Source organism: Bufo gargarizans, chromosome 10 (assembly GCF_014858855.1).
Source record: "Bufo gargarizans isolate SCDJY-AF-19 chromosome 10, ASM1485885v1, whole genome shotgun sequence".
NCBI classification, from domain to species: domain Eukaryota; kingdom Metazoa; phylum Chordata; class Amphibia; order Anura; family Bufonidae; genus Bufo; species Bufo gargarizans.
The window spans coordinates 7,517,840-7,541,738 of NC_058089.1; the positions used below are offsets into that span (position 1 = coordinate 7,517,840).

Below are 23,899 nucleotides of genomic sequence, written 5' to 3' on the forward strand. Positions count from 1 at the left end.
CAGGGTGTAACTGAGGATCAGTACAGGATAAGTAATGTATGTACACAGTGACTGCACCAGCAGAATAGTGAGTGCAGCTCTGGAGTATAATGCAGGATGTAACTCAGGATCAGTACTGTATGAACACAGTGACTGCACCAGCAGAATAGTGAGTGCAGCTCTGGAGTATAATACAGGGTGTAACTGAGGATCAGTACAGGATAAGTAATGTATGTACACAGTGACTGCACCAGCAGAATAGTGAGTGCAGCTCTGGAGTATAATACAGGATGTAACTCAGGATCAGTACAGGATTAGTAATGTATGTACACAGTGACTGCACCAGCAGAATAGTGAGTGCAGCTCTGGAGTATAATACAGGGTGTAACTGAGGATCAGTACAGGATAAGTAATGTATGTACACAGTGACTGCACCAGCAGAATAGTGAGTGCAGCTCTGGAGTATAATACAGGATGTAACTCAGGATCAGTACAGGATAAGTAATGTATGTCCACAGTGACTGCACCAGCAGAATGGTGAGTGCAGCTCTGGAGTATAATACAGGATGTAACTCAGGATCAGTACAGGATAAGTAATGTATGTACACAGTGACTGCACCAGCAGAATAGTGAGTGCAGCTCTGGAGTATAATACAGGATATAACTCAGGATCAGTACAGGATAAGTAATGTATGTACACAGTGACTGCACCAGCAGAATAGTGAGTGCAGCTCTGGAGTATAATACAGGATGTAACTCAGGATCAGTACAGGATAAGTAATGTATGTCCACAGTGACTGCACCAGCAGAATGGTGAGTGCAGCTCTGGAGTATAATACAGGATGTAACTCAGGATCAGTACAGGATAAGTAATGTATGTACACAGTGACTGCACCAGCAGAATAGTGAGTGCAGCTCTGGAGTATAATACAGGATATAACTCAGGATCAGTACAGGATAAGTAATGTATGTACACAGTGACTGCACCAGCAGAATAGTGAGTGCAGCTCTGGAGTATAATACAGGATGTAACTTAGGATCAGTACAGGATAAGTAATGTAATGTATGTCCACAGTGACTGCACCAGCAGAATAGTGAGTGCAGCTCTGGAGTATCATATAGGATGCAACTCAGTAGTTGCAGACACCCCCTTTAACATACAGAACGCCTTTAACATTCGGCAGTGTTAGGTGACGCACTAAGTGTTGGACTCGACAATTGTAGTGTGACATCTACAGACACCACCGGTAACTTGTATTGCACAAAGACAAATTCAAAAAGGTTCCACAGGATCAAAATTAATTAGTAAAATGCATTAAAAAAATTCTGTCATAAAATATCAAATAAAATGATCACAGATGAAAAAAAAAAAAAAAAAAAAAAAAAGGTAAAACTCCCCAGCATTCCAGCATTTCAGTGTAAGCCGAGCAACATGGCAGATATTTTCCTTTCCGTTCGCTGCAGTGATTTGGAATTACACGTCTTCTCTAATCACAACCGAACCAGTTTTCAAAATTCCGCCTCCATCAGTGCACTGTAGGCGCTCAGATGACAATTAGACAGCAGCGCTAGAGGGGAGAACCCCGACAGCCAGCAGAACGTTGAAAGCAGCTTTGGGTGTGATTACAGTATATATATATATATATATATATATATATATATATATATATATATATATATATATATATATATATATATATAACAATACTAACAATTCTTAAAATGAATATGAAACAAGTATATTACAACAGAACATCTTCCGTAGACTTTGACTGGGAAATTCTGTATGAGATGTTATAATTCCGTGGGTCAGAAAGAACCGTTGAAATGATGGGAACGGGAAGGGCAGCGGCTGTTGGATCTCGTGTCTGTGACAGCACCTACATGTCGCCCACATGACGGAATATACCGAACGTCTTGTATACTGAGCAATACAACACATGATAAATACAGTGATGTCATCCCTCCGTCCGGCAGTCAGATATGAAACGCGTGGAGGACGCAGAGTGATGGTGTCACAGCAGTCAGGCAGACGGTGCGCTCCTCCTTAAAGGCTTCCGATATTGGGGAAACTTTTCAGCTTCTCGGGAAAGTCGTCTTTGTAGAGGACGGGGTCGGCCCGATGTTCCACCACCTTCAGGGGCATGGTGCCAAATACGGTGGCAAATTTATTAATGCATTCTGACCTGCGGAGGTAGAGAATGAAGGGTCAACTTATGGGGTGCAATGCAGAAGAAAAAAAAAACTACAATTCGGGATATCCTATAATCTGAAAAATTACTTTCTGGGTAAAAGAACTGAATAACTATAAGTACCATCAATGTGTTCTCAGGACCATAGCGCGGTGCCCACAGGGTGGTAGGGACGCCACCGCCACGGTCTTTGGACAATACTAATACACGTTCTGGGGCAGGGGCAGGAGAAACAGTTTTGGGCAGGGGTTACCATGTGCCCTTCTTTAATGGAAAAGGGTAGTCTATTTTGTTTTTATTTACAGACCTGTAATCTGTGCCCCCTCCATAGATGGTGCCCTAGATGGCCACCTACTTCTTCTAACCCTTGTTCTGGCACACTGGGGCAATGTTGCTGTGATGTCAGGGTCTTGTGATGATAGCCATGTGTCTACAGACAATAGAGCCGTGGCTATTGTGGGGTCAGGACAGTGGTCCTTAGACCATTAGGTCTTCAGGACAATGGAGATGCCGCTCTCCAGGCCATCAAGGTCTTATACCCGGCATCACATTATCCCTCGCCAATGCCACTGAAGTCAGCAGTTTTACACCAGAGGCTCTCCATGGATCATGGGCAGCCAGTGGCTGATGGGACATTGTATACAGTACAGCACGCTGTGCCAAAACTGGCACCTTGGCACCATATATGCCGACGTGTCCCTGCAATGTAACAAAGGGCAGAGAGCGACAACTTCCTCACCAATGAAAACAAACACAGCAAAAGAATTAAAAATTAAAAAGTCAACAGTCCTTACCTATGGCGGCCACGTGAAATCTGTGGCACCCCCCGCTGATGTCATACTACAACTCCTAGCATGACAGCAACAGGCTGGGAGTTATAGTATCAGCCGCCAGAGAGACATAAAAAGGCTGAAGCTGTCAGGACATTATAGTGTCACAATAGCTGTGAAGTCACAAGTTGCAGGTCGATGACGTAGGATTTGAAGGCTGAAGCTACAGTGACTTGAAAAACTATTAGTACTCCTTGAACTTTTCCACTTTTTTTTTTATGTTTCATCCCAAAACGTAAATGTATTTTATTGTGATTTTATGTGACAGACCAACACAAAAGTTGCAAGTATGTGTGAAGTGAAAGAAAATCATACACGGTTTTCAAAAGTTTTAATAACTAAAAATCTGGAAAGTGTGGTGTGCATTTGTACTCACAACTCTCCCCCACCCCAGTCAATTATTTGTAGGACCACCTTTCTCTGCAATTACAGGGGGGTCTGTCTCTACCAACTTTGCACATCTAGAGGCGGACATTTTTGCCCATTCTTCTTGGCAGAAGAGCTTGCGCTCAGTCAGATTGGATGGAGAGCGTCTCTGAACAGCAATTTTCAAGTCTTGCCACAAATTCTCGATGGGATTTAGGCCTGGACTGTGACTGGGCCGTTCTAACACATGAATCTGCTTGGATCTAAACCCTTCCATTGTAGCTCTGGCTGGATGTTCAGGGTCATTGCCCTGCTGGATGGTGGACTTCCACCCCAGTCTCAAGTCTTTTGCAGCCTCTACCAGGTTTTCCTCCAGGATTGCTTTGTATTTAGCTCCATCCATCTTCCCATCAACTCTGACCGGCTTCACTGTTCCTGCTGAAGAAAAGCCTCCCGCAGCATGAAGCTGCCACCGCCATGTTTCACTGTGGGGACGGTGTGCTCAGGGTGATGATGTGCGGTGGTAGTTTTCCACCACACATAGCTTTTTGCCTTTAGGCCAAAAAGTTCAGCTTTGGTCTCATCTGACCATCTTCTTCCACATGTTTGCCGTGTCCCCTACATGGCTTGGGGCAAACCGCAAGTAGGACTTCTTGTGGCTTACTTAAAAAAAAAGTATTTCTTCTTCCCACCACTCCTCCATAGAGACCAGATTTATGGAGTACATGGCTAGTAGTTGTCCTGTGGACAGATTCTCCCACCTGAGTTGTGGATCTCTGCAGATTCTCCAGAGTGACCTCTTGGCAGCTTCTCTAATTAGTGCTCTCCTTGTCTCAGATGTCAGTTTAGGTGGACAGCCACGTCTTGGTAGGATATGCAGTTGTGCCATACTCCTTCCATTGTCGGATAATGGATTTAACAGTGCTCCGTGAGATGTTCAGAGCTTGAAAAAAAATTTTTTTTTTATAACATAACCCTGCTTTACACTTCTCCACAACTTTATCCTTGACCTGTCTGGTGTGTTCCTTGATTTTCATGATGCTGTTGGATCACTAATGTTCTCTAACAAACCTCCGAAGCCTTCACAGAACAGCTGGAGTTATACGGAGAAGACATTACACACAGGTGGACTCTATTTACTAATTAGGTGGCTTCTGAAGGCAGTTGGTGACACTGGATTTTATTTAGGGGGAACAGAGTACAGGGGGCTGAATACTAATGCACGTCACACTTTCCAGACTTTTAGTTATTAAAAATTTTAAAAACTCTGTATCACTTTCTTTTCACTTATTTATTTAAGGCTACTTTCACACTGGCGTTTTGGCTTTCCGTTTGTGAGATCTGTTCAGGGCTCTCACTAGCGGTCCAAAACGGATCAGTTTTGCCCTAATGTATTCTGAATGGAAAAGGATCCGCTCAGAATGCATCAGTTTGCCTCCGATCAGTCACCATTCCGCTCTGGAGGCGCTGCTTGCAGCGTTTTGGTGTCCACCTGACGAAGCGGAGCATAAACGGATCCGTCCTGACACACAATGTAAGTCAATGGGGACGGATCCGTTTTCTCTGACACAATCTGGCACAATAAAAAACGGATCCGTCCCCCATTGACTTTCAATGGTTTTCAAGACGGATCTGTCATGGCTATAGAAGACATAATACAACCGGATACGTTCATGACGGATGCATGCAGTTGTATTATTTTAACGGAAGCGTTTTTTTGCAGATCCATGACGGATGCGCAAAAAACGCTAGTGTGAAAGTAGCCTTAGTTTGTGGGTGTAAGGTGAAAAATTTAAAAAAGGCAGAGAGGTATGGATACTTTTTAAGGCACTGTATCAGGACATGCTGGGAGTTGTAGTATCATCAGCTGTAAGACCACAATTATGAAGGTGAAAGGCTGTTAAAACATGATGGGAGCTTTAGTATAAACAACTGGATAATACTGGATTATGAAGGTCGAAGGTGTAAGGGCATGCTGGGTGTTGTAGTACCAACAAGTGGAAGAACAAGGAGGAAGGTCTAAAGCTGTCAAAGCATGCTGGGAGTAGTAGTATAACAATAGCTCAGAAGTCACATGTTGGAGGTCAATGATGTAGAATATAAAGGCTTTGGGTTTCAGGGCATGCTGGGCGTTGTAGTATCACTATAGCTGGGACGGCATAGGTTACTGGTCAATGATTTAGAATATGAAGGCTGAAGCGGTCATGCTGGGAGTTGTTGTGTCGCAGTAGCTGGGAAGTGATACACGCACATTACACATCCAGATTACTGACTTCAGAACATATTTCTATAGTAATTTGAGATATTGAGCCCAGTGCATTCTTTACAGCACACCCCTCCCTCCATCGTGCCGACACTCTGGCTTCCCTGCTGGACGCTCATGTGTTCCTACCTGCGGGGGATCCATCTTGATTCACACACGTGGAGAGTGAAAATCATCTGTCTACAGGTCGGACACAACTCCAGCCAACACGCCAGCGCCTCAGGAATGCAAGGAACCCAAGTACCCAGCAGAGCCTGGCTGAAGACCACGCCATAAACCCCCTGCGAGTAGAGGTCGGACTCGCACGCACAGTGCTCCTCATCTGTGCCCCCGCAGGAACCCTCACATCAGGAACAATCATCATATTTTATAGATAGGCCGCCCTAATCATATAGAGGGTCTCGAGGAATGAAGACAACCTGAAGGGGGGCCGGAGTAGTATATAAGGGGGTTTCCATATAGAGGGTCTCCAGGAATGAAGTCAACCTGTAGGGGGCCCGGGGTTGTATATAAGGGGGTTTCCATATAGAGGGTCTCCATAAACAAAGACAACCTGAAGGGGGTTGGTTGAGTATTTAAAGGGGTTTCTGTCAATGGGTCTTCCAGGAAAGAAGACAACCTGTAGGAGCTTATAAAGGGTTTTCTGTATAGAAGGTCTCCAGGAATGAAGACAACCTGTACTGGAGTCAGGAGAGACTATAAAAGGGGGTATCCGTATAGAGGGTCTCAAGAAATAAAGACAACCTGCAGGAAGCCGGGGAATATATAAATTGGTTTAATGGCACATCACCTCCACAACAGTCTGACTGAGGAGGATTCTGAGCCCCAGGGTCCATCCTGGGAAGGATCTGATCCTCACTTCCAGTAATACATAAAAAAAAAAAAAAACTCAAGTTATGAGTGAGGAAGGGGTTAAGCCAACAGTCCAGGCGGACAGCAATAGACCAGCATAGGGGATACAAGTGCTATCATTGCCTCCTCTGCGTCTTCCAATCCTCCCAAATTCCTGCCATTCCTAAAGCTGTGTGCCTGACAGAACATCAGTCCGGGCCCGAGATAAGGCCCCCATATGGACGGAGGTGAGGTCCCCTATAACTCACGGCCGCTCACCGCACTCATTTCATCTCTTAACCCCCTCTGAACAGGACATTTGTGGAGCATCTGCTCCGCCGTGGATTCCTCAGGACCAGATAACACAATGTGGGCCAGAAAATATATATATCTATATATATCTATATATATATCTCTATATATATATATCTCTATATATATATCTCTATATATATATATCTCTATATATATATCTCTATATATATATATCTCTATATATATATATCTCTATATATATATCTCTATATATATATCTCTATATATATATCTCTATATATATATCTCTATATATATATCTCTATATCTATCTATATATATATCTCTATATCTATCTCTATATCTATCTCTATATCTATCTCTATATCTATCTCTATATCTATCTCTATATCTATCTCTATATCTATCTCTATATATATCTCTATATATATCTATATATATATCTATATATATATCTATATATATATCTATATATATATCTATATATATATATCTATATATATATCTATATATATATCTATATCTATATATATATCTATATATATATCTATATATATATCTATATATATATCTATATATATCTCTATATATATATATCTCTATATATATATATCTCTATATATATATATCTCTATATATATATATATATATATATATATATATATAATATATATATATATATATATATATATATATATATATATATACACACATATATATATACACACATACATACATATATATACACACACATATACACACGTGAATGTTGCATGAATATAAGGAAAATGCCTGAACGGCAATTGCTTAAATATGTGGGACGATTCCGGTAAATCTTCAGAGACGCGAGGATGTCAAATTCCATGTAGACACAGTTCAAGACCACTCCCCCCCATTCCAATAATGGAATGATCCGGATTTGTGGACACCGACAGTGACCTCTGAGGTCGTGGCATACCGGCTGCTTTAATAGGTCATCAGTATCTGATCGGTGGGGGTCCACGTGACATCTTGCTCTTTGGTCACACGGCCTAGACTCATTCAAGCACAGCTGGTATACAATGTAAGGCACTGTGCTTGGTAAGCTATGATGAGGCCACGGCAGTCACCGAAGTGCTGCAGCCTCTTCAAACAGCTGGCAGGGGGTGTCAGGTGTCGTACCCCCACCGATCAGATACTGAAGATGTGTCACTATGGCAACACCTTGACCTAACAAAAATTTACATCAATGGGGGTCTAAACACGAGACCCCCAACGATCTCTAGACTGACGGGAGAGAAGTGTGCGAATATTGCACTCTCTTCGCTGCATGAGACTGGCTCCATAGAGTCCTGTCTCATTTTAGTCCCCTGCAGCAAGGAAAGAGAGCGTAATATGTGCGCACTTGTCTCCCCTCGTTTTAGAGATTGGGGGGGGGGGGGGGGGGGTGTCTCAGCACTCAGACCCCCACCAATCTAAATGTTTGATATAGCTCTATAACATATCAAAAGTTATTTTAAAAAAAGTTAATGACCCTATAAAGAGGGCCTCAGAGTGAAAATCGGGGCGGTGTCCCCTACTGGTTCATGACATTCAATTACCCTGGTTAAGTAACTGAAGGATTAGGAGAACATGGCTGCTCTCCATCAGAAACACTGTCACTCCTGTCCATAGGTTGGGTCTGATATCGCAGTTCAGCTCCATTGAACTGAATGGAACAAAGCTGCAATATCGCACACAACCCATGGACAGGGAAGAAAGCGGCCATGTTTTTCCACTCCTGTATAGGGATGAGTGAACTTTTGTTTTCAAGTTCGGTGTACAAGATTCAGGTTATCTAAGAATTCCGTTATGGATTCCACTACCACGGACCATATATTATAGTCCGTGGTAGCAGAATTCTTAGATAACCGGAACCTTGTACACCGAACTTGAAAACACAAGTTCGCTCAACACTACTCCTGTACAATCCCTTAAAGGGCTCCCGTCAGCAGATTTATCCCTATTACACTGACTGACCTTTCACATGTGCGCTTGGCAGCTGAAGGCATCTATGTTGGTCCAGTGTTCATATGTGGCTGCATTGCTGACAAAAATTGTGTTTTAATATATGAAAATGAGACTCTAGGAGCAACGGGGGCGTCACCATTACACCTAGAGGCTCAGCTCTCTCTGCAACTGCTACTCCCTCAGCACTTTGACAGGGCCCGGCAGTGAAAACACCATCAATCCTGGCCCTAACTTCTCCTAGTGCAGAGGGCACAGCAGTTGCACAGACAGCTGAGCCTCTAGGTGTAATGGCAATGCCCTCTTTGCTCCTAGAGGCTCATTTGCATATATTAAAACATCATTTTTCTCAGCAATGCGGACACATATGAACATGGGACCAACACAGATGCCTTCAGCTGCCAAGCGCACATGTAACCGGTCAGCCCGTGTCATAGGTACAAAACTGCTGACAGATGCCCTTTGAGTGAGTGAATACATGGAATTACTATAGTTAAACCATGATATACAAGGATCTGGGACACTTACCTTTCCACCATGTGCGTCTGATCCAATGACAGCCCATCGATGGCGGTGCACTCAGGGCACTTAAACTTTTTGCGAGGTGTCACCTATAGGGGAGATGAATGAGACAGACCATCAATGGGTAGAATGTTGGTCACAGGAGACAGTGCATTTTTGTCGCGCAGGTTGCTCGGGTTGGGTAGCGCGGTGGTAAGCCCAAGACCCAATGAAAACAGATCGCGGGATTTGCATCCCCCCTCCTTCTCATAGAGAGACTTGGTGATGACAAGCCCTTTAATTCCCTTTTAATGACTTCTTGCTCCGCCAAGGTCCCTGTGTAAACATCATTTGGTCTTTTGGAGTTTTCCAAGCCCTCTGCGGCTTCTCTGTAACCTTCAGCCGACACTGCAGATGAGCTGCGCCCCCCTCTCCTCTCCGGCATCAGCAAAGGGTAATCCCTGGGAGAGATAGATGAGCCAGAGCTGCCAGGAACACCGAGTTGCCAACCTACAGCGCCGTTTACAAGCGGAGGAGATGCCATTGCAGCACCCGATCCGGGCGCTGATGACACCACGGGAAATGTATGTGTGAAGGGCTCAGGATCAAAGAGTGGCCGACACCAGGCAGATACCCCCGGTAATACTGGGGATTGGAGAAGATGATTGCAAGATCACTTTTAAATTAACATTCGCGAGGGGTGAAATTTATAATTAACATTCTTTGGTCAGCTGTCCCAGGGAAGACAGATGTCTTCTATATAGGGTGACTCCGCTCTGATATTTGGCTACTGGAGAGACCCCACAAATTCAATGATGTAAAGGAGACTGAAAATGATGGATGCTCTGATGATAAAAATATGGCGGGTGACGCTACAACATGGAATGCACTTAATATTAAAGGGGTTCGTCGGTGTATGATTGGGGGAGGTCTTACACCCGGGAACCTGCACAGTAAAGGGGTCGAGGTGCTCACACGATAGCTGCACCCCCTTCATTCTTTTAGGAGGATTCCTGCTGTATACTTCCGATGGTTCTCTTCCATGGGTATACAGTGTCATATCACCCATACGCCACACGTACACCGCAAACGCAATAAAAATGCACCCTGACAGACACCGCTGCCCATGCCATAGCTCATACTATTACCATAAATTGGACATGCTTTTTTTATTTATATATTTTAGAAAGAGCGCTACTCTTGTGTATTGGCCATGTTTGGTATTGAAGTGTTGAATAGCGATAAGCTGCAATACCAGTAAAAGCCCACGGACACGTGTGGTGCTGAAAAAAACAAAACTTATAGTAATATTAAATCTGATGCACTTCAATAGATCTGTTGAAAGGGCGGCGCCCGCTTGACAATGAATATATAAAATTACATTGGCATTCAGATCCCCCCTGCCGCCCCCACTCAGGAGAAACTGGGTCGAGTTATAGAGGGCATTACCTTGATAGGAGCCTTCCCTGTTACATTGGCGACCAAAAAGTTCATAGCGATGTCTTCACAATTCATATGCGCGTCCACCCAGTTCTTGATGTCTCCGGGCATCTTGTAGGTGTACAGGTAATTGAAGTACTGCCCATGCCAACAAGAGAAGAAAGGTCTGCATTAGGCCAGCAGAATTACCAGGATAGGACAGGTGCTGGATTATCAGATGCTCTGCCCTGCCTTCCGCTACTAGTTTTGTAACATTTCTGATAAAACTAGCGCCAAATTATCATCATTTCTGGATTACAGGATTCAAGATTATGGGTATTTTACTTGCCTTAATTTACTACGAGGAGGCATATTCCAATATGGCAACTGTCATGTGTCGGGCCTCAAGGACAGAGGACAGGAGGAGGCGGGAGGACAGGAGGAGGCGGGAGGACAGGAGGAGGCGGGAGGACAGGAGGAGGCGGGAGGACAGGAGGAGGCGGGAGGACAGGAGGAGGCGGGAGGACAGGAGGAGGCGGGAGGACAGGAGGAGGCGGGAGGACAGGAGGAGGCGGGAGGACAGGAGGAGGCGGGAGGACAGGAGGAGGCGGGAGGACAGGAGGAGGCGGGAGGACAGGAGGAGGCGGGAGGACAGGAGGAGGCGGGAGGACAGGAGGAGGCGGGAGGACAGGAGGAGGCGGGAGGACAGCAGGAGGCGGGAGGACAGGAGGAGGCGGGAGGACAGGAGGAGGCGGGAGGACAGGAGGAGGCGGGAGGACAGGAGAAGGCGGGAGGACAGGAGAAGGCGGGAGGACAGGAGAAGGCGGGAGGACAGGAGAAGGCGGGAGGACAGGAGAAGGCAGGAGGACAAGAGAAGGTGGGCGTCTGTAGGTACCTTGTGATAGAACGCAGCTCCGGTCAGCACCATTGACACCTCATTTGTCCATTCAGATTCATACTTCCACTTATTCATCTCGTGGTCCCATAGGTGGAGTCGTCCTGGGTACCCAACCAGTCGGTCAGGAAACTCCCTCCATACCTGGCAGAGAATGGCCGAGAAAAACAGACAATCCTTTTTTAACAAAATTAAAACCAGAAACGTATAAATGTTCCTTTTTCTGCACATTTTGTTTTATTCAATTTTCTGTACATTTTTATGAGGGGGGGGGGGGGGCAGCTTTCTTGCCTGAGCAGCTGTTAGCGAGATAGATCATAGGCCACAATGAATAGAACATTGTCATTGACTTGTATGGGAAAGTGTGGTGGGCATGCCCTGTGACCTGTGCAGAGGTCATTGTGCAGGGAGGAGGAGAAGGTAAGCTGTGAAATCGCCTCTTATAAATGGTGGATCCTGTATTATCTATATATAACTGTCATCTGTCATTGTAATCCAGTCTGTGATAATAATTAGATGACTGCTGAGAAGTGATCTGTACAAAACAGGAAGTCAGGCTCAGGATAAAAACTGCTTAACATGCCAACATAAAAACCTGATTCAAACAACAGGTCATTTTCTGATTAAGGCAAGGGCGAGCCTCATCTGTGGCTGCAGAGCAGGTAATTGTGGTGACCAATGACCACGAATGAATGCTGTCATGTGACTTGCGTGCACTTCATCCCTCTCCCACTAAGAAATTACCAGAAGCTTTAAAGGGTCACTAACATTTCCAAAAACGTTTGATAGTTCATAGAGATATCAAAAGTTTATATCAACGGGGGTCTTAGCACTAAGCCCCCAACCGACCCCTAGAACGAGGGGAAAGAAGAGAGAACCTATCACGCGCTCTCTCCTCGCTGCACAGGACGTAATCGAGACTGGTCCACTAACTTCTATGGAGCAGTCCCTTGCAGCGCTTTTCTCTCCTCATTTTAGAGATTGGTGGGGGTCTCAGTGCTCAGATCCCCTCCGCTCTCTATGACATATCAAAAGTTTCTGGAAAAGCTAATGACCCTTTAACTCCTCGAGGACCGACGTATAATTCAAATACACGTTTGGCGCCCTTTAGTAACTAACATTTACACCCCACAGCACATCCGCACGTCACTTAGGACCCCCCATCTCCCTCTCTGTCGCATAAAAGACGCGTTGGAGACGCTGTGCGGCTGCACAAGGCGTAGGAGACAGATCCCTGACATATACCATGGGAGTCGGACGAGAAAACGTGCATACTAGAAGGTGGGGTGGGGGTATGTGGGGGTGTTGTGAAGGACTCGTAATGCTGCCGCAGACAGACATGTCACCCCCCGAGTCAGCAGCTGGATACAATCAGACCCTCCATTTCCGTCACTTCATCCATAACTTGACCGCTGACAAGGGGATCAAAACTACAGGAAAATGAGAACAGGCTGGGTGATCATTAGTAGCACCCCGAAATGTTAAACATGCTACTGCCCCGCATTAAATGGGGCTGATTTACAGGCCAGGAACAGGGGAAGAAAGGGTCAGACAATTCCCTTAAATGAAGAATGAGAGAACAGTCAACGAAATTACAAATGTTCTCCTCAAATCTGGGCTGAACGGTTAATGAGCTACTGAGCGGGATACGTTTACGACAGCTGACCCCCGTCCTACTGCCACCGCACCTCGTATTAAAAAGGGACACGTAGAATGCCGCCAAATCCTTCTGGACTCCACGGCCAGTCAGGGAATGTTTCCAATTAGCGAAGCTTCGGACTGTATAATGGAATTGCACTATGAGCATTTGTCTAATATACAATTTATATGGCCGCAGCTCACTGAGAAAACCTGATGTAAAACGATTTTCTGAAACTATAAAGTGACAATATATTACAAGTATAGGCGGGCGTCCGGTACGGCGATGCTCCCATTTCCCAGCTGTTCCCCCCCCACACTGATCTTAATGTTGCGGCATATTACAGTACTATGCCGCAGCTTTAGAAAATTTACATTACACTGCTCCTGTGTAACTGCCAGCCTTTACTGCGACACTGTTCTTTTATATATGAAACAGGAGGATCAGGATGAATAGAGCTGCAATCCCCTGAAGCAAGAACTAAGCTGCTGTGCATGTTTTTTTTTTTGGAGGGGGAGGAAACGCATGCACAGGAAGAACATACGACTCCATACCCACGCTGGCCTTGGCTGGATGTGAACGCAGGTAACAGTGCAACCACTGAGCTACGATGCTGAGGATTTACGTTCCCTGCCAAGCTTACCACTGAATTCATATAAAATAGGGAGTAACCCCTTTAATCAATGTTGTAAACTGAGACATGTCTGATAGATAAGATAAAAAAAATCCATTATTTTGTGCTAAAAATACGAGAGCAGCCGAGTCCGATCCTTCACATCATCTACGAAGAGGACTTGGGCCAGTAAACAGCCACGAGAAGTCTCCTAAGAGCAATGAAAAGCCAGCATGGAACCATGTGGAAGGCGGCGCGGGGCAGGTTTCCCACAGAACCCAGCAGTCTGGCACCAATAATGAAATTCTCCAGGGATGTGGAGAACGAACCTCAAACCCGAAGATCTGCTACTGTCTCAACAATAAAGCATCTTAAAGAGGACCTCTCCCCACTCCGGACATCGTTTAGTTTAGTAGCTTCGTGCATTCCCCATGTACTAACCATTCTGGAGCCTCTATTCTTATGTCTGTATGTTGTCCCATTCCTCTATTATTTCTACTAGACATTATGAATAATTGCTAGCAGTCTGCAGTAAGGGTACAGAGGGGAGGTGACCAGTTGGGGGTGTGTCCCTGCACAGTGTGAAAGTGGCAGCACTGATTGGATAGAATGAGACTGTGCAGGGACATGCCCCCATCTGGTGACCTCCCCTCTGTACCCTTACTGCAGACTGCTAGCAATTATTCATAACTTCTAGAAGAAATAATAGAGGAATGGGACAACATAGAGACATATGAATAGAGGCACTAGAGTTGTTATTACATGGGGAATGCATGAAGCTATTAAAACAGACATGTCAGGATTGGGGAGAGGTCTTTTTTTAAAGGGGAACTTCATAAACGCGTACATGGATAGCACAGAAATCGGTTGTTCCTTTAAAGGGTTTTCAGGGAGTCCAATATTGGCGGTAAGGGTCTGACATCTAGAACCGCCACAGATCAGCTGTTTGAAGAGGCCGGTGAGCGCTGCAGCCTCCTCACAGCTTACCAAGCACAGCGCCGTACATTATACAGTGGCTGTGCTTGGTATTGCATTCTACAGTAGGTCCATTCATTTGGGACGGAGCTGTGCCTCATGTAAAGAATGAGCTTGACGTAACTGGCCTAGCAAGAGGCCACGACACTCCCCAGAAAACCACGGTCCATTCAAACATCTGAACAGTAGGGTGCTGGGAGTCGGACCCCACCGATTAGATACGGATGAGCTATCCTGAGGATATGCCATCAATCCTGACCTCCCGGAAAACCTCTTTAAGGGCTCAAGCACATGACCGTTGGATGTTCTGCGGTCAGCAAAACACGGATACCGGCCGTGTGCATTTCACATTTTTCGGTCGGATCCTAATAGAACAGTCCTATCCTTAGCTGTAATGCGAACAATAATAGAAAATGTTCTATTTTTTACTGAAAGGCCCAAGAAAAAAAAATAAAAAAAAAATAAATACGCTCGTGTGCTTGAGCCCCAAGAATAGGGTCCACGAGTGACAGTCACTAGACGGCTGTAGGGGTTCACTTACCTCGTATCCAAACTGCAGCTCGTCCGACGTTAACATGATGATGTCATCGTCAATGGCTAGCACCGCCTCCGTCTCAATCTCATCATAAGGAAAGAAGCGATTACTTAGTTTATTCTCAGCCGTCCTCACCACTTTAAGAGGAACCCGGATTTTGGGCCATAGACTTTCTGTGGAAGAAAACTTTAATAGATGAAATTCAGCTCAAAGGCTTGGTCCCCCAGCGATTAGTAAGTAATGTAATGTCCTAGAAATTAATAAAATAAAAAAACTTGAGGTTTCCTTTGAATTACAATTATTACCTACCCCCAGGAGGTTAAATAACCCCCAATGACACTAAGATCGGGGTCCCCGAGTTCCCCGTTTGAATGCGGCTCTATGGGATTGATGGAGTGTTGTATATGGCAGTCTCACTGATGTGAATGGAGCAGTGGACCGACAGCTCCCATTCAAGTGGGGGACTTAGGGACCTCCGTTCTTGGAATTGTTGGGGTGGTCAATAGTCACTGGGGACGGAGCGGCAGTTCGGGGAAACACGTGAACTAGCGGCAGGACGGATCCGACAGGCTGTTCACCCGCCGGAGTCCCCTGCCGCTAATGTGAAAGTACCCTTAGACATTGATGACCTATACTGAAGCAAGGTTATCAGTATAAAACCACTGCACAACCCCTTTAATTCCTCACCTTTTTCAAGATCTCTACTAGCAGTCAGTGAATGAGACTATGCTCCGTGATCCACTTCTCAGCAGAGAACAAGCCTAGCCATGGTTTTCCGTCTAAGCAAGAGTATCCTCTTTCACCGACAGCAAACAGAGATGTTGAAATGGATGAGGCGTGAAACAAAGTCTATTAGAGAGTTGTAGCAGTTGTTCATACAGTGATTAAGCTTTATTTCTATGAAGTCACATAATGCCTTTCAGATCTAGGAAACCTCATGGATTCGGCAATTCGCGCGGTGTCTCCAGTGATCGGGCGTCAGCTCGTACCTAATACCGAATGCATTAAATCACGATGAATTTTCCAAATGTATCAAGGAAAAAATTTTTTTTACTAAAATAAATATCTCGGCTGGACGGAAGCATCAAAGAAAGAAAATGAAGATGAATGTGGCAGGAGCATGGCTTCTCTGCAGCCGGCGGATGGATTCCCTGCAGTCTTCGTCATCTGACCGCACTATTTGTTTAAAGTGAAATGAAAGGAAGAGACCTTGAAGTCTCCGCTGACATCCATCCCACTGCCAGGCGCAGGCTGCTCAATTATCACTTTTGTCGGCTACTGTAAGGAGGCCCCCGGTGGAGCACCGCGACCGTCCCCGCATGTGATAACTTCCTATTTACATATGATTAGCCGTCCCTGCTCTCGGCCTGCTGAGCTGTAATATCGATTTACACCGTGACGTGCGTCCCCCTGCACCGCATGAGCCGAGACCTTCAGAAACGGTTCCCTGCATGTGGACATGGTGGAGTTAAAGGGAATCTTCAGGAATAAAGGGGGGAAAGATTCAGAGCAAGAATGACAAATCCAGCCTCTGCAGGGTAATCATGTCATAGCTGATGACATCCAGATTACCACAACTGCTCGGACACCCGTCTATCACAAGAAAGGGACAATGGTCACCCATGTGCGTTGCGGCTCCATTCAACTCTATGGGCTGCTGAAGTGAAGAGCAGTAAAGCACTCGGCGATCTACGGCAGACCCACAGAGATGAATGGAGCGGCAGTGCACGCGCTTGGCCGAGAACTCGGGCACTTTACAGCCATGTCAGAAAGGAGGCACCAGATCAGCGAGATTCTGTGCTTTAACAATGTCCAACCATGAAAAAAAAAAAAGATATCGCTTCAATGTAAAATTTTATATTTTTTTTTTGTCTTTTGTATATACAGCTCCAACGCAGATGTGTATGTCTCCGTGGCTCCAGTCTGATCCTGCCATCATGCATTAAGGCCCCTTTACACCGATTTAGCAGACGTCTGTCAAGAAGGAAGCGTTCCTTCCTGGCAAACGCCTGCGCGTCAGTGGAGGAGATAGCTGAATTTACATGCAGCGATCTCCTCCACAGTATTGGGACCAGTGATCACTGATGCCATTACTCTTCCCCATATAGACTCCTTGTTTGGCGGCAGCAGAGCTTCATTAGACGGCGCAATCTGCTGCCCGCAAACGATGATTTAGGTGTCCGCGTTTCGCTTGTTCATCAGGTAAGGCTACTTTCACACTTGCGATTTGGGCGGATCCGTCATGGATCTGCAAAAACGGATGCGTTACAATAACACAACTGCATGCATCCGTCATGAACTGATCCGTTTGTATTGCATTTTCTGTAACATAGCCAAGACGGATCAGTCATGAACACCATTGAAAGTCAATAGGAGACAGATCCGTTTTCTATTGTGCCAGAGAAAACGGATCCGTCCCCATTGACTTACATTGTGTGTCAGGACGGATCCATTTTGCTCAGTTTCGTCAAGCGGACAGCAAAACGCTGCAGGCGGCCTCCCGAGCGGAATGGTGACTGAACGGAGGCAAACTGATGCATTCTGAGCGGATCCTTTTCCATTCAGAATACATTAGGGCAAAACTGATCCGTTTTGGACGCTTGTGAGAGGAGCCCTGAACAGATCTCACAAACGGAAAGCCAAAACGCCAGTGTGAAAGTAGCCTAATCGGCGGCACCTTTACAACGACTATAATTGCTAACGAGTGTCCGCTGAACTCTTGTTAGCGATTATCTGGCTGATGCTCGGCCTATGTAAAGGGGGCCTCTACTCCACTCCATCTTTTTAAAAACCTACAGATGGCAAAAAGAAAAGAGTAACACTTGCCGGCAGGGTCCGACTACACAGAGTTTGTGTAGTTTGGTACCACGGAGACACAGCTCTGCTTTGCTGCCAAATTACAGGAATTTAACATTTACAATTTTTCATTGCAGGAGAAAATAATCTTGTGTGTATTTGCAGATGGGATTCACACGATGCACAAAACTGATAACTAGCAGAATTGTGAATGCAGCTCTGGAAGGCTTCATGGACTGGTGGTATCAGGCTTGTGTGTGGCTATGGAAATCCAATCCATGGAGACCACCCTCCCAAAAAGACGCAAATATTTTCTCTATGGTACAGCTTTTTGAAAGATTTTATGCTTCTGGTAGCCAGAGGTGTAACTGAAATGACTGAACCCCTTTATTAGAAGGGGGCGTACATGCATCATTTTGGCACGATGGGGTAGATTTAGCAAAACTGGTGTAAGGGAAAAGTGACTTAGTTGCCCACAGCAAAAAATGTAATTCCACCTTTCATATGGCAAATGAAAGGTGGAATCCGATTGGCTGCCAGGGGTAACTACACCAGTTTTGTAATTTCCGTGCCCGTTTTCTGTTTATGCCCACAGCAGTGAAGTCTTACGGGAGATTACCTTCAGGGGGACTCTTGTTCTGGTTATTCCACACCACCAGGAGCTTGGAGAGGCTGGGGACCTTGGACACTTCGGTGATGACTCGGAAGAGGCTCTCGACGCGGTCGTAGGTCAGCACCACAGCGGTGAACCCCTGAGACTGAGGGGGGATTAACGGCAGAAAGAGGGGGTTGCTCACGCTGCTCCATTTCTATAGGAACGAAATAACAAAAGCATAAACACATAAATATGAGTGAAAACGCCAAGAAACAGATAAAAAACTGTAACAAAATGACAAATAAACCAACAATGGTTGTAAACAGGCGAGACGTATGAGCTTACCTACTAATCAGCCAAGGACTAAACCAGTGCGAATATTTAAAGCTGCAGACGTCTCCCTCTGTCACAATGTCTGCTTCTGGGAAAGCTGGGTGACAACCAGTATGGACACCAATATCCCGCTTGTTGGGGTTGTCAGCGAGCTGCGCCATAAATGTCTGAATGCAAAGGGTTAGGCTGTTGGGAGCCTCCAGACATCCCAGGAAAGGAGGTGCCTGGTCCCCTCCATTAAAGGGGATGTCAAAAATAACACAACCCCCTACAGCTGGCAAGGGAGAGTAGTCAGGGGAGGATGGCGGAACAGAACCACCCCAAGTGATTACCTTCAAAACCAAATAAACCCATTAAAGACTATAGGGTGTATTAGACACCCCGCTGTCCTATATGATGTCTGATTTTCGGTTTTTACAGTAATTATGGGCTAACCCCTTTAAAACTTGTATTGAACCCTTTAAAAGTAGCAACAGGTGCCAGGAAAACCTCTCTACACACGAGCGACTTAAAGTGATCCTAAGAAGGGAACCTTTTAATTTGCAAATATTAAAGAAGAACGGGATAAAATAATATTTATGTCTTGTTCTTCCCGCAGGAGGAAGGAGGAATAATCGCCAGAAAGTGGCTAATAAAGTTGTCGGCTGATGATGCGTATCAAATCACGTTTTCTTCCTTGCTCCGCTACAATGTGTCAGAAGCCGATGCCAGCGCTGCGCTAATATAATACAAGAGGGGGGCTTTTTCTGTGTTTTTGGAAGTGGTCTGGGGAAAGTACGGCTCATTACAGCCGGTGAGGGCATCCTCAGTGGAAAATGCTTTTTTTTTTTATTTTCTCTCTCTAAATCCCAGCCTGGGCAGAGACTGGAAAGCATTGAGTATCTGAAGCCGAACCATTTTTCCACGGGAAAGGAAATTGGACGCAGTGTAGCCGAGACGTAGCCCTGACACAAAGTGGGCATGCACAAAAATAAAAAAAGTAAATAATGCCGGGATACAGACGGATTAAATGTCTGAAACAAAACGCTGGTTGTTCTTGGGGAAAAAATGGCCAAAGAGTCCATTAACTTAATTTTTTTTTTTTGGGGGGGAGGCACAATAACAAAGTGCGTTTAGAAGACGGAATTTACAGAGTTACAAAAGTAGAATTTGAGCGACCGTAACTTTAAGCCTTCGCTCTTGAATCCTGCCAAGGAGATGGAACCCAGAGGGGTTGGCAAGAGCGGGCATGCAGGGTCTGTTCCTAATAAGAGTGCCCTGCAGACGGGAAGGGGGAGGGGGCACCGCGCTTATAAAGGGCACAGCATGACCGCCATCAGTAAACACATGTTGACTCAAAGGAAAAAAATAAATAAAAATCCCTAACAAATAAAGGAATAAATAAATCCGCCATACGACGAGGAAGGAGGGCTCGGAAATTCGGTAACTCTGCCCGGTGACAAAAAAGCGGCACTGTTTCTGCGCCGCTGCCTATTGGACGGACAGCGTTAAATAGCACAAATCGAATGCGTTCTCTCTTCACCACCTTGTCAGTAAAAGGATACGTCGAGGAAAATGAGAGGCTGTTTATTCCGCAGGCTTCGCTTCCTTTCAGGTTTCCATAAAGGCTCATTAAAAAAAGGGACCGGAGCCCTTTCTTTGCATAGACTCCAAAGCAGGACTGAGCCCGAGCAAATTGCCGTACCAGATCCATCTAGATCGTTACTAGAATCAAGGTGGATGAAGAGAGAGGGCGAAAAAAAAAGAGAAAAAGAAAGAAAATGCCATGGCCACAGCGGCACAGAGTATTTCAGGTTATTTGTGTTTTCATTTTTTGCCGCTGCCATGTGAAATAGAGCTACACATGGCAGTGACGTGATGTGAGGAAAGGAGTCCTTGAGCAGCACAGAGTATTTCAGGAAAGAATTATTTGGGGGAGGGGGGGGGGCAGTGACCTATCCACTCATGTGATGAGGATACCGAGGACAGGTTGTATGCGACAAGGGCAGTGTTGTCATGATATGAAGTAAAAAAGCACGTGGGAGGTTCTAGAGAGAGCTATATGGTTCAGATCCACAGCAGCGCAGAGTATTTCAGATAGAGAATGTTCTAGTGACCATGCGAAAATTATGGCAGGAAGCACAGGGCTGTATGTGTCACCATGTGAAGTGACTAGGGAAAATTGGGAGGTCCTAGTACCTAGAGAAAGTTACATGATCCCGGGTCCCCGGCAGCACAGAGTATTTCAGGAGGGAAGCGCTCTAGTGACTAGTTCTCTCATGTGATGATGGTAGTGTGACCGCGGCTGCAACAAACAAGCCACACTTTCATGGGGTGTGGAGGGGAATGGAGATAAAAGTGTGCACATGGTGGGGGGGGGGTCAGAGAAGCACGGTTCTCCAGCAGCACAGAGTATTTTAGGAGAAGGTGCTGATCCTATCAGAAGCAAATGTGTCAGCACTAGGTAGGAGCTGGGGAGGGCAGCACCAACTTACCTTTTCTGGAGTTTTTATTACCAGGAGCAGTGAGAGTATGAATTTGTATTCTACCAAGTATGGCTCCTGTAAGTGTCCAGGATGCGGAGCTTCACTGTGAAGTCTGCTCTGAGTGATAGCTGTAGCATCCAACCAGGAGACCCCTACTGCCAATCATTTTTAAAGGGACACTCCAAACACGGGGTACTATGCCCGGTGCAGATGCTGAGAGGGCGGAACCTGAAAAAGGGATTCATGTACCGACTGCGGGGCCTTGAGCGGGCGGCACATGTACTTATGGTAGGGCTTGGTCTGGATGAGCGTCTCCTTACAATAAGGTCTGCTGCATCTGCACATGTAGTAAAGTCCTATCTCCAGATCCGTGTTTCATGTTGCTCCTGAGAAAGGTGCACATCCCCTGCAGCTCCTCTGCGCACAAGGCCCCCATTGTCCCGATTCCTGACGACTCGGGCTGATGCATATTCACAAGCATGGCCGTGCATATGGAACCAGTCAGCGGGCTGTGCCACTACCAATTATACTGCTGTGGAGCGCGGCATAAACAAGTCAGACTTCAGAGCACCTTGGTCTATGATGTGACCCAGGACTGCAGTTTACGAGGCAGCCGCCTCCGCCCTAAACATTTGCTGCGTTCAGTGCGGAGCCGCTTTCTGAGGCAGCCCATCTATTATCTGCAGAAAGGACGCGAGCGCCGCATTTCGCGCTGGATGGTTATCACGGCATTGATGCTTCTGCCGCCAAACCATATGTGCAGAATCTCGTTATTCTGTGCCACTGCATGGCGGCTTTACAAGAAGATTGTTTTCCAACTACACATGTTATATTATGTCCTGGATCCGCACATAACCTTCCTGAAATACTCTGTGCTGCATCTCTGAATCCGACTCCATTATCAGCACACTGCCTCTGTCTCATGTGGTCCTGCCCTTACTAGCAATCACAGGTGTGGACAGTTCCCTACAAAAGCAGCAAACGTCTCTGCTGAAATACTCTGTGCTGCTGAGACATTGCTTCCTCCCACATCTCTTCTCGCCAGTTGCTATCCAGCTTTCCCAGACACAGATGCACTACAAGAGGTCAGCTGAAGGATTTACTTTTAGGGCTCACGCGCACAAACGTATTTTCTTTCCGTGTCCGTTCCATTTCTTTTTGCGGACTGTATGCGGAACCTTTAATTTCAATGGGTCCACAAAAAAAAAAACACAAAAAAAAACGGAAGTTACTCCATGTGCATTCCGTTTCCGTATGTCCCATTATTGTCCGCAATACGGACAAGGATAGGACTGTTCTATTAGGGACCGGCTGTTCCGTTCTGCAAAATACGAAATGCACACGGACGCCATCCGTATTTTTTGCGGACCGCAAAATACATACGGTCGTGTGCGGGAGCCCTTACTGGGATATCCCTTGATTGGAGAGGGGGCACCTACTTCTAGGCTATCCTACACTTGTTTAGAATGACGGCTTCGCGCAGGGTGCAAATTGAGCCCCATCTAGTTAGCGGGATATTTGGAGCCGTTAATTTGCATATCTGCTACCAAATAATTTGGAACGGTGACCTCCGGAGGTGGCGGGGAGCTGCGAACATAGATCCCAACATGAAAACCGCACTTGTGTACGGTAAGATGAGACAGATCCCGGTAATTAGCAGGTGCTGCCAGATATAACATCCACAGGGACCCCGCCAGCTGTCCGCCTCCACCCGCTGACCCCCGAGAGGACAGAGAAGGACGCAGCTGCCCAGGGAAATGCATCACCGGGGTCTCTACAAGGAAGGGGGCAGCTTGTGAACTATAGACGCCCTTGTGTATGTCCGCCCAAGCCATGGCCGGGTACCTCGCGTCAAAGTCATTAACAGTCGCTGGGACGCCCCCACAATTAAAGTGAACAAGTGGCCCCTGGAAGGAAAATCACTTTCAAGTGGGCCTTTTAAGGCTTATTCTCAAGTGCCATGAAGAGTCGACCCCCCGCCCGGGCGTCTGCCGTCTGAGACCTCTGACCTCCTGGGCTTCAAAAGGAGAAATCAGGCACCGGCAAAGCCAATAATTCAATCAGGACTGGAGAGTGGCGAGTACCGGAGGAAGCAGTCAGAGGCGGCCATGACAGGGCGTGAAATAATGACTACTACTCCAATTGTAGTTGCTGGTTGTTAGCAGAGAGGAACCTTGGAGGCTGAAGAGCTAACACTCAAGACTCACAAAAAGCTCTGCCTTAAAAAAAGTCTCTGACCGTTTTATGTAATCAGTTCCTATGCAGATCTGTGTGTTCCCAAGGTTACAAACTACACTCGGTAATCCCATCATGTCGTCATGGGTTAAAATAGCCAAGCACATTGAATAGATGTTCGAAGTATGCTCGTCTGGCGGACAGATATTCCTCCTCAGCTCTTGCCTACATGAAT

General features: G+C 46.0%; 1 protein-coding gene across 1 annotated transcript in view; it reads right to left on the minus strand.

Annotated features, from left to right (window-relative positions):
• Positions 1-1,212: 1,212 nt before the first annotated feature.
• EXT2 (exostosin glycosyltransferase 2) overlaps positions 1,213-23,899 on the minus strand; it is a 55,082-nt gene continuing 32,395 nt past the window's right edge. Inside the window, exons 9-14 of the mRNA XM_044270430.1 lie at positions 18,716-18,905; positions 15,307-15,473; positions 11,539-11,682; positions 10,674-10,802; positions 9,252-9,334; positions 1,213-2,165 (exon numbers count right to left, since the gene is read on the minus strand). Of these exons, the coding sequence (XP_044126365.1) occupies positions 2,027-2,165; positions 9,252-9,334; positions 10,674-10,802; positions 11,539-11,682; positions 15,307-15,473; positions 18,716-18,905 (852 nt within the window). The 3' untranslated portion in view covers positions 1,213-2,026. The remainder of the gene's footprint in view (positions 2,166-9,251; positions 9,335-10,673; positions 10,803-11,538; positions 11,683-15,306; positions 15,474-18,715; positions 18,906-23,899) is intronic.